The sequence below is a fragment of the Euprymna scolopes genome, chromosome 10 (assembly GCF_053919585.1).
Source record: "Euprymna scolopes isolate OS-2025 chromosome 10, ASM5391958v1, whole genome shotgun sequence".
NCBI lineage: Eukaryota > Metazoa > Mollusca > Cephalopoda > Sepiida > Sepiolidae > Euprymna > Euprymna scolopes.
Window position 1 is genome coordinate 100,917,859 of NC_136491.1, and position 13,247 is coordinate 100,931,105.

General features: G+C 37.3%; 1 protein-coding gene across 6 annotated transcripts in view; it reads right to left on the reverse strand.

The window, feature by feature from the left end:
• LOC145286174 (uncharacterized) overlaps positions 1–13,247 on the reverse strand; it is an 89,460-nt gene that overhangs the window by 47,271 nt on the left and 28,942 nt on the right. The window contains exon 1 of one of the 6 annotated variants that reach the window (XR_013869117.1): positions 3,422–3,666. The exons of 3 other annotated variants lie outside the window; for them this stretch is intronic. Coding sequence is in view for 1 of the 3 variants with exons in the window: in XM_080134958.1 (XP_079991084.1) it covers positions 3,422–3,576 (155 nt within the window). In the remaining 2 variants the exon portion in view is untranslated. Of the gene's footprint in view, positions 1–3,417; positions 3,667–13,247 lie in introns of those variants that run through there. 2 more of the 6 variants (XM_080134958.1, XM_080134960.1) reach the window with 2 other exon arrangements.

Consider the following 13,247-nt stretch of genomic DNA (forward strand, 5'->3'; position numbering starts at 1 on the left):
GTTTTAACAAAAGGACTAGCCACTCTACTCCTTCGTGCCCCATCCCCAATTAAATTATATTTTTCTACACAGATTTTGAACAAAAATAAAAACATTATGGTAACGTATCTAAATTAAAATTGATTGCTTCTTGTTTTTAAGACTTAAAAAAAATTGGCAAATTTTTAGTTTACCGACTCCTCAGCATTCACCTTTAATTTGTCGACTTGTTTAAGTTTTCGGGTATGCTGCGGACGAATATCGCATTTATTTTTTGTGCAAACACACAGTTATCCATATTTGAAGATATTCAGTATCCAATTTTAATGGCGGCCATCTTGTTTTCCAATAACGAAAAAACGTCAAAAAAGGCTAAATATACCACATGTAACTGGAATCCCCTCTTCCCCAAAAAAAAGGTTTATTGATGGGGGTAGGGGCAAATTCCAAGAAATCTTGAGCAAAAGGAAAGAACGTAAAGACAAGATCACAAATTAAAAGCAGTATTTATTAAAATGAATTAAAAGGTAAATATTAGCTTTCGCTACAACCGAACACCGGTAGGTATATAAAATAGGTATTATTAAAAATGATGATCAGAACTTTAATAATTCAACTTACTATTTTTCGAAGCTTATAACTATTTGAAAAATGTAATTCAAACCCTAATTTCTTTTTCAATTAAAGGAGCAAAGACCAAATTAAAAAAAAAAAAATAACAGGTTTAATAGCAAATTATACAATATTTGTTTTTTTAAAGAGGTTTTCTTTAAAACAAATATAAAGAAAATCAACATATTTTGACTTGCTTATAAATATATGTATATATATATAAATGCCAAAAAATCACTTACCTAAAAAAATATTATTAAATGGGTAGTTCCATTCTTTATTGTTAAGAATTTATCCATATTTATATTTTAACTTCCATTTATTTTTTAAATAAAAGGATTTTTTAAAGTGAGGGTCGTAGAAAATCGCATTTTCGTAACGTATTTTGCGCAAAGCTTAAAAGAGCTCCTCTTGCTAATATGAAATTTATCAAATATGGATTCGTCAAAGGGACATAAATAACGTCTCTTTTTCATTGCATGTGTTAACCAAAATTAGTATTTTTCGTCTTCCGTAGTTAAAAAGAAAAGCATATTCACTTATAAGTTTTTCCCCTAAAACAATAAATCCAGTTCACCGATTGTTTTTTTTCTTAATTCTTTTAATGAAATACACGAGTTTTTGATTGATATATTTTAATACTTCTTTATCAACTGAATTTTTTTTTTAATATCTAAAAAAAGAAAACATTGAATGAAATAGAAAAATTTACTGTCAGCGTCCGGTATTTACTTGACGATATAAGCATAACATGAGCTTTCATAAAAAAAAAAAAATCAACGTGTTTTTAAAAAAAATAGGTTTTACACTTTGGACTTTACAGGTAAATTTCCAAAAAAACTATTCTTTTTTTTGTTTTAAATTAGAATATTCTCTTTATTGATCTTTTATCTTCAGTTTGTGATATATAAAACTTTGGTACACTAATTATTAAAATTTTAATAGACATTTCAAAATGGGGGGGGGGTGAATTAAAAAAAAAACGTTTGTCTAAAATATTATATTTGATTTATTGGAAAGAGCATAAAATTTTACATTGACCCTGAAAATATCGTAACATTGAACCAATAGAAAAATTTTGATAGATTTTTAAAGTTTAAAAATTGAAAAATATTTAACTCGTAAAATTCAGTCGATTTCATTACGTAAAAAAAATGGCTACATGAAGGCACGCCAGCATTTTGTAAACACTGTTTTTAAAAAATAAAAAATAATATTTCTATTATTTTTTAAACAACTTTAATAGTTTATTTTGGAAGTATATTCCATACAGAAAATAAACAATCCACTTTAAAAAGAGAAATTATGAGTTTTTTTTATATTTTATTTGCAGTTTTCTGTTAGGGGTGTCAAAAATTCCTCCAAATTTCTGATACACCTAGAACACTGACCACTAATTTCTTTTTTTAGGGGTATTCGATGTTGCTGGCCACAAATCTGATGATCAAATCCATCGCAAATTTACATTTTGCATGGTATTAACCCCTTTTAATTGATCTAAGAAAAATTAAGTTTCCACGAGCGGTTTACAAAAGCATATTTTATGTTTTTCGTTATTTTTTTTTTTGGGGGGGGGTATTCAATTATAGAACTTGTGTAGTTTAACAGGTGCTTCTGCAGTTTAATTAACCGTTTTTCCATAAGTAACGCGCCGACACAATGCACCCGCCTCTCCACCACCTCTCCCAAATGTCAACTCGGAATTTCTGTGAAATGTTAAACAGTATTCTACTTGGTAAATGTCGGCGCGTTATTTATGGAAAAACGGTTAATTAAACTGCAGAAGCACTTGTTAAACTACACAAGTTCTATAATTGAATACCCCCCCCCCAAAAAAAGAACGAAAAACATAAAATATGCTTTTGTAAACCACTCGTGAAAACTTACTGACAGCAATATTTTTACTATTAAATGAGGTGAAAACTTTATTTTATTAAAAATATTTGTCATTTAAAATGTCCGCCATGTATTCATGCACCTTGTGAAACGTCAAGTGACTACGCGCTTGCGCGCAGTTTAGTAAGAAAGTGAGAAAAATGAATATAATTAAGTGAAAAAAATTAATGTAATTATAAGAAAGTGAAAAAAAGATTGCCTGTTTCGATATCGGGAAGCGGAAAAATATCCGGAAGGATGAGTGGGAGTGGGGGGGGGGATCATTTCGGCCTTGAAGCCGAAAAATGTTTTTTGGGTCATGTTTTGGCCCTTTTGGCTCCGTTTGGTTCTTTTTTGGCGTTTTTACTTAAATGTAAAACAAGATGGCCGCCAGCAAAAACAATAGTGATTACGTTGGATACTGAATGTCTTCAAATATGGATAACTACTTGTTTGCACAAAAAATGAATGCGATATTTGTTCTCAACGTACCCGAAAACCGGTACGAGTAGACAAATTAAAGGTGAATGCCGAGGAGTCGGTAAACTAAAAAAATACCAAAAATCGAGTGTTTATTTTTGAGAATAGAAAAAAAATGGTCAATTTTTACGACGTGCCCCAGTGCCCCACCCACTGCCCCAGTGTATTATAAACACCCCAACTTCCTAATGTTAAGAACGACTTTCGGATTACCCCCCCCACCTCCCCATGTTAAGATCGGCTTTCGAGGTTGGAGGTGTTTATTTCGAAAGCCGTTCTTAACATGGAGAGGTTGGGGTGCTTATAATACGCTGGGGCACGTCGTAAAAATTGACCAAAAAATATACAAGAGGGTGCACATTGTAAAAAAAAAAAAAGAAGAGAAATTGAAAAAGAAGAAAGAAGAAAAAAGTACAGAAATACAAAACGATATAAAACAAGCAAAAACTAAAAAAATATATATATATATACATACAAAGCGCGCAAGCTGGATGGTCTTTGGGCTGGGATTGAAGCGTAGTATTTGTTTTGTTCTATGTCGGGAGAGAAGCAACTCTTCTCTACTTGATCAATTTTTATTTTTTCCCAATCCAAATTGCCCTTTTCTTGGGAGTTGGATATTCTCCACATTTAACCGACCCTGTGATTCAAATCTCATGGGGAGGCGCAGTAAAAAAGACACTCGACTGAGATTTAAAAGAAAAAAATAACAATATATCTATTTGTTCTCTGGATGACGTCACAAAAGGCGAATAACGTAAATAAAGGAAAAATGATTAGAGAAGTAGTGGGAGGAGAAATAACTTAAATAATTGAAATATAGACGAAAGGGCAGAAAGGAGTGAGAGGGAAGGAGAGAAAGGAGGAGGAAGAGTCGATAAAAAAGAAGAAACAATCATAATTATCAAGCAATAACAGATCAAGTGTAGTATCGGTTTAGCATGGTCCCTGGCGTTGGTAAAGGGAATAGTTATATAGTCATTGCTAAGATCTCATTCCGATTTATTAAGTTATTATCCTAACCTGACATAAAACAAAATTGACGGAGCCCTTTCAACGTTATCAAAATAACAGTAGCAGAAGTAGTAAAAAAAGTTGGCATCAGGAGTAGCAACGAAAATTAGCAGGAGCAGAAAGAACGATTTTTGCAAAAATAATCAGTTCTGATTGGTTAGAAACCTAGAGTTTGATAAGTTGTCGTGATCTAACTTCAACCAATCAGAACACACTCGCCGTAGGAGCCGGGCACCTGTAAAATTTCTTAATATAAGGCAGAACGCAAGCCAGTAGAGAGACTCGGAGGAGCAGCAACGTTGTCAAACAAACCCTTGTCGGTAAGAGCCACAACTGTCATAAGGGAACTACCAATTTGACCGAGGCCGCTGGGCCAAGGGTTCTCATCAACTCACACAATAATTTCCACACAGCAGTACCATCGTCTCCATCTTCTCAATAAGCATCAGCAACACCGTTGCAGTCATATTCTAATTATCATCACAAATGATAACTTCAACGCAGTCAACACTGCCCTGAAATCATCTCACACGATGATATCTATGTGTACAACTTCACTTCAATTATTTTCACAAGGGAATTATGCCTAGCTCTTCTATAACCCTCCCTCTGACGATATCATTAGAAATGATAACTTCCATACGGCCAATCTCGTCCTAATATCATTTCACACGATGATGTCTATGTGGACAACTTCACTCCAATTATCTTCACAAGGGGCGCATGTCTCACTCTCCAATAACCCTCTCTCTGACAATCTTTTCTTACTAACAACAACTTCCTTTAAAGTTCAATAACTTTTTTTTTTACACAGTGGTCACCACTTATCAAGGCCCGGAAGCCACTCAGGGATAAGGGTTATTGCAAGTACATTACGTTAGTGTGGAGATTTGATGAAGTGTTTACTTAAGGGGGTGGTTCATTAGGAATTTGTTAACGTTGGACTTGAAGCCATCCAAGTTGTAGTCAGGTGGGAAGCAGGCAGACGGAACAGAGTTCCACAGGCGTGCAGTTCTAAGAAAGAAGCTTTGTTCATGGAATCCACGCTCCGATTTAGGCACAAACAAAGAGTGGGTGAAATTTTTCACAGTGGATTCAGCTAGACGGGTGTTTTTCGTGAAAGATTGGCGAGGGGGGACCAGAGATTGGAGTTCAGACGAGCACCTGCCATGGAAATAACGATAAAACAAGGATAGGCTTGCAACGTCTCTTCTGTGGGAGAGAGGCTGCAGGGTAGAGAAAAGGGCATCCCCCACTAAGCCACGAAGTCTATTTTGTACTCTGTCAAGGCAGGATAAGCTGTTTTTAGCAGTTCCTGCTCAGATATGGCAGCAGTATTCCAATCAGTCAAAAGAACAATCGTGGTTTTTGTCTATTTTTTTCTTCGCCACCTTATACTTTATTCATTATATAACACAATTTTGGACGACGATAGTATCTTCGGATATTGCCAGGAACCAGACGGATATTTAATATACAGTGTAACCCGGATATAAAAACCCCGGATATGAAATAACCCAGATATAAGAGCGCTGTGCCCCCCCCCCAGATAGTAAGTCTCTTATATCCGGGTCACACTGTAAATTGGGTATAAAGTTTATGTTTTAGCAAAGGGAGAAAATGAAAGATATATGTACAGACAAGCATATAAAATGGAAACAAATGAAACATTGAGAGAATAGAAAGGGTCACCAGTTAGCAAATGCTAACTAAAAACATAAACAGAGTTTTGCAGGTGAAAAATTGAGAAAAAGCGAAATTTTATAACAAAACATTTTATACCTAAAATTTTTAAAAAATATAACAGTTATTTCCAATCAATAAATGTTCATGCAAATACATGTTTGGTGAAGTTTAGTAAATAATCACAAAATAACATTGTATGGGGCCCTTATCAATAGATGTCACCATTATCCAGCCCCGTACAAATATAAAGGCGAGAAAAGTTCTTATCTTTTGAATTCCACAATGTGTAAATGTGATAGAACTGCTGTATGCACCATGTTATAAAAAAGTTCTTCACTCAATCAGTCGATGTGTCATTGTCCGCGGAAGGTTCTCGACCAACAGGTGGATGTGCCACTATTCCCAATGAGAAGACAAAGAGAAAAAAGCAAAACAAAACAGAAGTGACACTCGCTGCTAATGGTGTTATGTGTAAAATAATGACATGGGCTGTTCTTTTGATCTTTCACACATATATTTTAAACAGTCACAGTTCAGGTCAGCAAAACATTATAATAAACAAGAAAGAAACATCTATAAATATAAAAGCGAAAATGTATGTATGTATGTGTGTTCGCTTTTTCTGTGTGTCTACAAAAGGCTTCTTTCAGAGAAGCGGTCAGTCGGTTCACAACTTTTTAAAATTTTTTATATCACATATAAATCGTAATATTTCACAGTTAACAACGAAGCTCGCCTGTCTATTTAATTTGCTCGATTTCGGGAAGATAAATATTCAATATTTGTCGCTCGCCACATGTGGATTAGTCTTTTTCCTATAACATCTTGGGGGTGGGGAAAAAAAAGCGTTCAGCAGTAAATGAATACTATCCAGCAGTCAAACTTGACCTCATTAATTCATTAAAACGGGCACCTGCTAAATCCAACTAATTAAATAAATTCAAACGTGTTTCCGTTAGCATCTCGCGGTGGGGCAATGGTTAACATCGCACTTTTTTTTTCCACATTTTAATTTACAACTTTGCCTCAAGGGTTCGGGTTCGATCCTCATACTTTTTTTAACCCCCCCCCCAAACACTCGGGCAACGCCGGGTACCCCTCACTAGTCTAATATATAAAAGGAAAAATGTGTGAATGTGATTGTATGTGCCTGTGTGTGTGTGTGTGTGTGTGTGTGTGTGTGTGTGTGTGTGTGTTTGTATATCTTGCAAAAACTTCCAACAGATATGTCGGAACGTGACAAAATTGGTATCGTTTTAAACCTTGATCTTTCAGGCGACAAATATCGAAAAATTGCGCCAAAATATTCATTCCTTCACCCTCAACTGGGCATTTTTCTACAAGGAGGGGTCAGTTTTTTCATCAACATTTTCGCAAGTCATCGTCTTCTTTCAATTGACTACCATTAATTTCAATGCTCGCCACTTCCAGTTTTACCATGGATGCATCGACTAAGACATTGTTTTTTTCACCTTCTTTTTCTCTTTCGAAGTTCCGGGTTTTAACACTTTTCTCCACCCAGGATGCCTACTGTTGTTTTGATCCCCCCCCCTACTACCACTTTTTTTGGGGGGGGGGAGGTCTTACTACACCACCTCAACACACCCGGACAATACTGGGTACCCCCGCTAGTAGTCACGAAAAGAAAAAAGAGACAGAATGAATGTACCAGCGTTTTAACGCAGCACGCTTAGTAATGGCGCTGTTAGTTTCTCTCCGTCTCATTTTTTTTTTCTGCTCTCGTTTTTCGGTTTTTAATCTCTGTCAATGTTTTAATATGTTTTTAGGAAAATCAAGTTCCAATTTAATCTTTTTTCACCTCTTTGGGTGGGGGTGGGGGTGATATTGGCCAGATCGATGCATTCAAGCTTTCTAACGTTCTTTTTTACAATATTTTATGGAAATATCTTTATTGTATCGAGTTAATACAATGGTTTTCGTTGTGAGGTTCTGAATTGCTATTTTTCTGGAGAGTTTTCACGAATCTCTGAATTTTTGAAAGATTTTGCATCTGTACATCTTTAGCAGAACTAAACTGTTATGCGAGACCAAACTCTAAATCGAGTTTATCTCTCAAATTCTCAAACTGAACACAACCGATCACATAGACGAACTGATGAGAAACAGCTGTGCACTCCAATTTATATGCAGGGTATGGTCGGTTTGGAGTGCAATTTCCTTTCCATTTATCAATTAACTCATGCCACATCGATTCTCGCTGAAAGATGATTGATCAATCATTTATGCTAGACCAACTGACATGACTCAGGCTTTTCCAAGGACAGATATGATTTCATATCTCGAAAATTAGTCAGGGTCAGCAGGTTAATGCTCTTGAGTTGACAATTTTTTTGTCATCAATCGAAATCGTAAAGCGAATTGACATTTCGCGTTTTATTCAGAAATCAATCTAAATCAAAACAGTTATTTCTCATTCTCGCCTGGTTGGTATGCACAATCTCTTACTCAGCCAAACACACACACACACACACACCTGTTTTATATCTATAAGTGGGTGTAACTAATGGAATCAGTGCTCATAGGTATTATAGCAATGGGCGGACGGCTTCAGTCCTACCTCACTTGACTTAGAAGGTGAATCTTCTAGGACTAGCTATAAATATAATAGCTCTAAAATATCTTGAATTTTTTTGTCTAAATGAAAGCAAAAAAAAAAAAAATGTCTGGTGATTACAGCTACTACATGCAAAGTCTATTGCTAAAACAAAGATAATTCACAATTCATTTTTTGTAAGAGGAACAACTTGTTTTTGAGTTTCAGAATAGTCTCTCTTGAGCCAGTATTTTTTTTTTTCAACATTAAAAAAATAACAATTTTACTTGGTTCAATTATTTCTGGTCCAAAGTTTGTGTCTTGTCTTTACTTGTCAATCCAAAAGAAGGAAGGAAAAAAAATAAAGAAATAAAAAGAGAAAAAAAGAAATATATCTCTTTTAACTTATTGATCGGTCCGGTCACCTCTGATCTATTTCCTCTTGGCATCAATTTAGACCCTTCCTCCTCCACACACTTCTCCAGACGCCAATTGTGGCCCACTAATGACCGTCTTGATTCGTTGGTCTACCTTTTACTTAAGACGTACCTTCCAGATTCTTCCTTCCACTCGCCAACACCATCACCAATATAACCAGCATGACTATCACCATTCTGGCTAGGGTTTCCAATATCACAGGTTGACCGAAGGGAGTTTGTTATTTTTTCTCAGCAGCTTCCTTTAGTCAGGCTTGTAATTCTCCTAGGTCTATTGCCCTTATCCTTTTCAATAACACTGGTAGTTTCCATGCTGATTCTACCAAGAGATCCCATACTATCGGACTATAAAAAACAAAGTTACTCAACTCAGCATTCACCAACTCTAGAGAAGTCTATTCTCAACAAACGTCTCTTCTGATTAGTAACAGGGGGCAGAACAATGGTTTCTCCATATGCTCCACACCCCTTGGTTAGATCAACTACGGTCAACGGTGGTTTTATTATGCTGTCGCCTGCTAGTTTACCTCTGTACACCTTACACAATGCAACTCCTCCTGGTTACCACCCAGGCGCCATTCGTTACATTTATGGCCATCAATAACTGATTCGTGACTGCTTTGATTTGCCATAACATTTTGATTTCCTTTTCGTTTCCTTAGATCAATTGTAGGACGCATTGTCGATGATTATTTGCTATATAAATGGGACTTCTTGACAAACAGGTTCACAGGGTACTAAGGTGATATCCCCCCCCCCCCCCGCTTCATGTTGTGACATTTCCCTGCTTCTTTTTGCCCAATACTAATTGTCAGGTATTCTGATTCTGTAATGGACAATCATCCCAAGGCTCAGCTTAGCCCATGGATATGGGACAGGTAGAATTATTATTTGATACACTTTGTACTGGCTATTCCGATCTAATAGGGGCACTGATACAACTATTAATAGTCTTTCCTCTTCCATCAGGGTTCCATATCCTAGAGCTCTATAGTAACTCAACAGCTTCCACTCAACAAGTCGAAACGTTCATAGTGTGAATAATATACATATGTAAGTATAATACTTTTGTGAATATTTGGCAATGTGGCATTGTGCATGTGTGTTGGTTTTCCTTGTTCTTGTTAGTGAGTGCGTAGCTGTGAGTTCGTTTCTGTTCATCTGACTGTGAATGTGAGATGAAGAAGACTTGTAAGTGAAGTCGTTGAAGATTTCTTTTCAACTTGCCTCCTTCGATGCATGGAGGAGAGTTGTAGAGCATACGGTCTGGGGTCTTGTTCGAGGTGCAGTCAGCAAGTGTTATCTGGAGAAAATCTCATTTGGTCACGGTTTTTCTAAGTTCGCATTGGCTTATTATTCTTACATGGACTTGTTATATTTGGAGCTTGAAACAATTTTCATTTGTTATTAGACATATCCGAACCTGGCTTGCTTGATCCGTGTTAGTTAATAAACTTTCTTGTGTGTGGGGCGTTTGCTCAGTTGGCATAGTGCTTGCCTCGTATGCAAAAGGCTTGAGTTTTGAATCCCGGATATGTCTAACTGATGAGCCCAAAGGTGGGCAAAACTCGGGTCTTAGATTTCCGATTTGTTAGCTGTCATGGCTCTTGTGAGCTGCGACGATGTTTGGCTGTGGAAATAATTATATATATATATATATATATATATATATATATATATATATATATATATATATATATATATAAGAGAAAAAAAATTAAAACTGTAAGTTGAACTTTACAATCAAAATTTATTGTTCGACTGAATACTCCAAAAACCAATTTACAAAGTCCTTATTCCGTGGAGTTTCAAAGAATGCTATTCTTATTATTCTCATCAGAGGACATAAAGAAATCAGTGGAATAAGGACTTTGTAAATTGCTTTTTTGAGTATTCAGTTGAACAATAAATTTTGATTGTAAGTTCAACTTACAGTTTTAATTTTCTTTCTCTTATAATTAGCTTGTTAGTTTTAACTAAACAAAAAATATATGAATAAATACAATTGCCCAATTACGTTTACACATTTATTATACACTGACAAACATTTAAACAACAATAAAACACTATAATAGCGACAGTTCGATAAGACTCACCGACTGGTGGAAAAAGTTCTCAGAGCTCACCTCATAGTGGAAAGAAGGTTCTCCTCTTCTTGAGAGGGAAAAGCAACGCATCTGCCCATGACCAAAGGGAAAAACCAACCAGCCTTAGAGCAGGGGCAGATTACTCCTCCCCAGTGTCCTCTAATTTTTAGTCCCTTACAACCCCCCCCCCCAAATACGGAGTACTTTTAATTGAATGTTGTGAGAGGATTGTTTTTTTTTGGTTTTTTTTTGTAGAGACAAAGTCTCTTAAAATGGGCAGGCCATTTTACCTGTCTGCCCGAACGTGTTTTTTTATAAGGGCGTTTTTCCAATGTCACTTTGACTGGCATCCTTTGTGAGGGATCTACTTCTAAATATGCGTCCTCGAGTGTTGCGGGTTTCAACCTGTCAATTGAGATATTTTGTTCTTCGTCCTTAATGAGGACACTGAAATACTTCTTGTTTTTCTTGTTGACTTTAAAAGGTCTGCGGTACGGTGGTTGCAGGGTATGCGACCTAGCTGTATCGCGAACAAACACATGTGTGCATGTCTCTAGTGCCTTTGGCACATATGTGTTAGCGCACTTGTTTATTCCTGATAGAGAATATGCCATTTTGGCTATGGTTCTTGTCAGTCTATCAACAAATGATGCAGGGTCCCAAACTTTATTTGGTGTATCACAAAAGTATTGTGCTGGCAGGCATAGTGTGGTACTATACAGCGCTTCTGCTGCTGAGCAATTCATATCCTTCTTCACTGCTGTGCGCAAACCCAGCAAAATTAGAAGAAGGTGTTCTAACCACTTTGTAGTACTGGTAAGCACTGCGCGTAAAGAGGCCTTTAGGCTGCGATGTAGACGTTCGACTGCTCCGTTTGCTTGTGGATGGTGTGTATACTTCTGGTGCCCAAAAGTCCTGAGAGTTTATGAAACAGTTCGGACTCGAACTGTCTACCTCTGTAAGTTGTCACATTTTCTGGGACACCGAATCTTGCTACCCATCCAGCGAGGAAAGTTCTGGCTGTTGTGTATGCTGTCATATCTGGCATTGGTAAGGCTTCAAACCACCTTGAAAATCTGTCGACACATGTCAAAAGATAGCATTGGCCTTCACATGTCGGAAATGGACCGGTGATGTCGAGGTGTATGTGCTTGAACCTCTCATCAGGTACTGGAAATGTGCCTAGTGGCGCACGTGTATGTCGACCGACCTTGGCCTTTTGACACTGCACGCACTTCTTTGTCCATTCTCGCACGTCTGCTTTCATCCTCGGCCAGACATACCTGTCTGTCATCAAACGTATCGACGCATTGGCCCCTGGGTGTGATAACCCGCGTACCGCGTTGAATATGTCTTTTCTTAAGGATGCTGGAACATATGGGCGCAGTTTGTTAGTGATGATATCACACACTATTTTTCTAGGGCTGTTGGGGTGTGCCATTTTCACCAGCTGCAGTGATGTTCCATTATTCTGCAGAAGCTTCTGCAGGTGCTCGTCTTTTTCTTGCTCCATAGCTAAGGTGTTGGCTTCTACGGAAGGTCCCAATGTGAAGGAGTTTATTCCTCGTGACAGTTTATCTGCTGGTATATTGTCAGCTCCCTTCACGTGTCTGACATCCGACGTAAACTGTAGGATATAGTCCAACTGACGAACCTCTCGGGGAGAATATTTGTCTGAGGAGGACTGCAGAGCGCCTAATAGAGGCTTGTGGTCAGTCACCAAGTAGAATGACTGTCCCTCTAGGAGCTGCTGATAATGTCTTATTGCAGAAAACGAGGCCAACAACTCTCTGGAAAATATGCTATAGCGTGTTTCTGCGTCAGTCAATTTCCTGGAGAAGAAAGAAATAGGTCGCCAGTTCCCATTACATTTTTGCTGCAGGACCGCTCCAATTCCAGTTGCAGATGCATCTACTGTCAGGCAAAGTTCACTATCGGGTTGAATGTGGGACAGCTTTGCGGTGTCTGGCCTTTACTTTGTTGAATGCTGCTATTGCTTCCTATGATAGTGTAATGTTGCAGTTCTTCACATTTGTCAGCATACCTGTCAATGGCAAAAGTACTTGGGCAACATAAGGGAGAAACCTACGATAGAAGTTAACTAATCCTAAAAATTGCCGCAACTGTCTCATTGTAGCAGGGATAGGGAAATCTCGGATGGACTTGACTGTCTCTGGGGATGGGGAAATTCCCTTCTCTGAAATATGGTGCCCCAAAAATATAACCTCGGATTGACCAAAAGTACATTTTGATGGATTTAAAACAACACCATATTGGTTCGGGCGATCGAATACTTGGTGCACATGATCTATGTGTTCCTGCCTATTCCTGCTAGCAATGAGGACGTCATCTATGTATGCACACACAAATAGCAAGTCATCTATGTATGCACACACAAATAGCAAGTCATCTATGTATGCACACACAAATAGCAAGTCTCAATACTTTTGTGATACACCAAATAAAAGTTTCGCAGAACCTGGTCTATAAAACGTTGGAACGTTTGAGCTGCGTTGCGTAAAT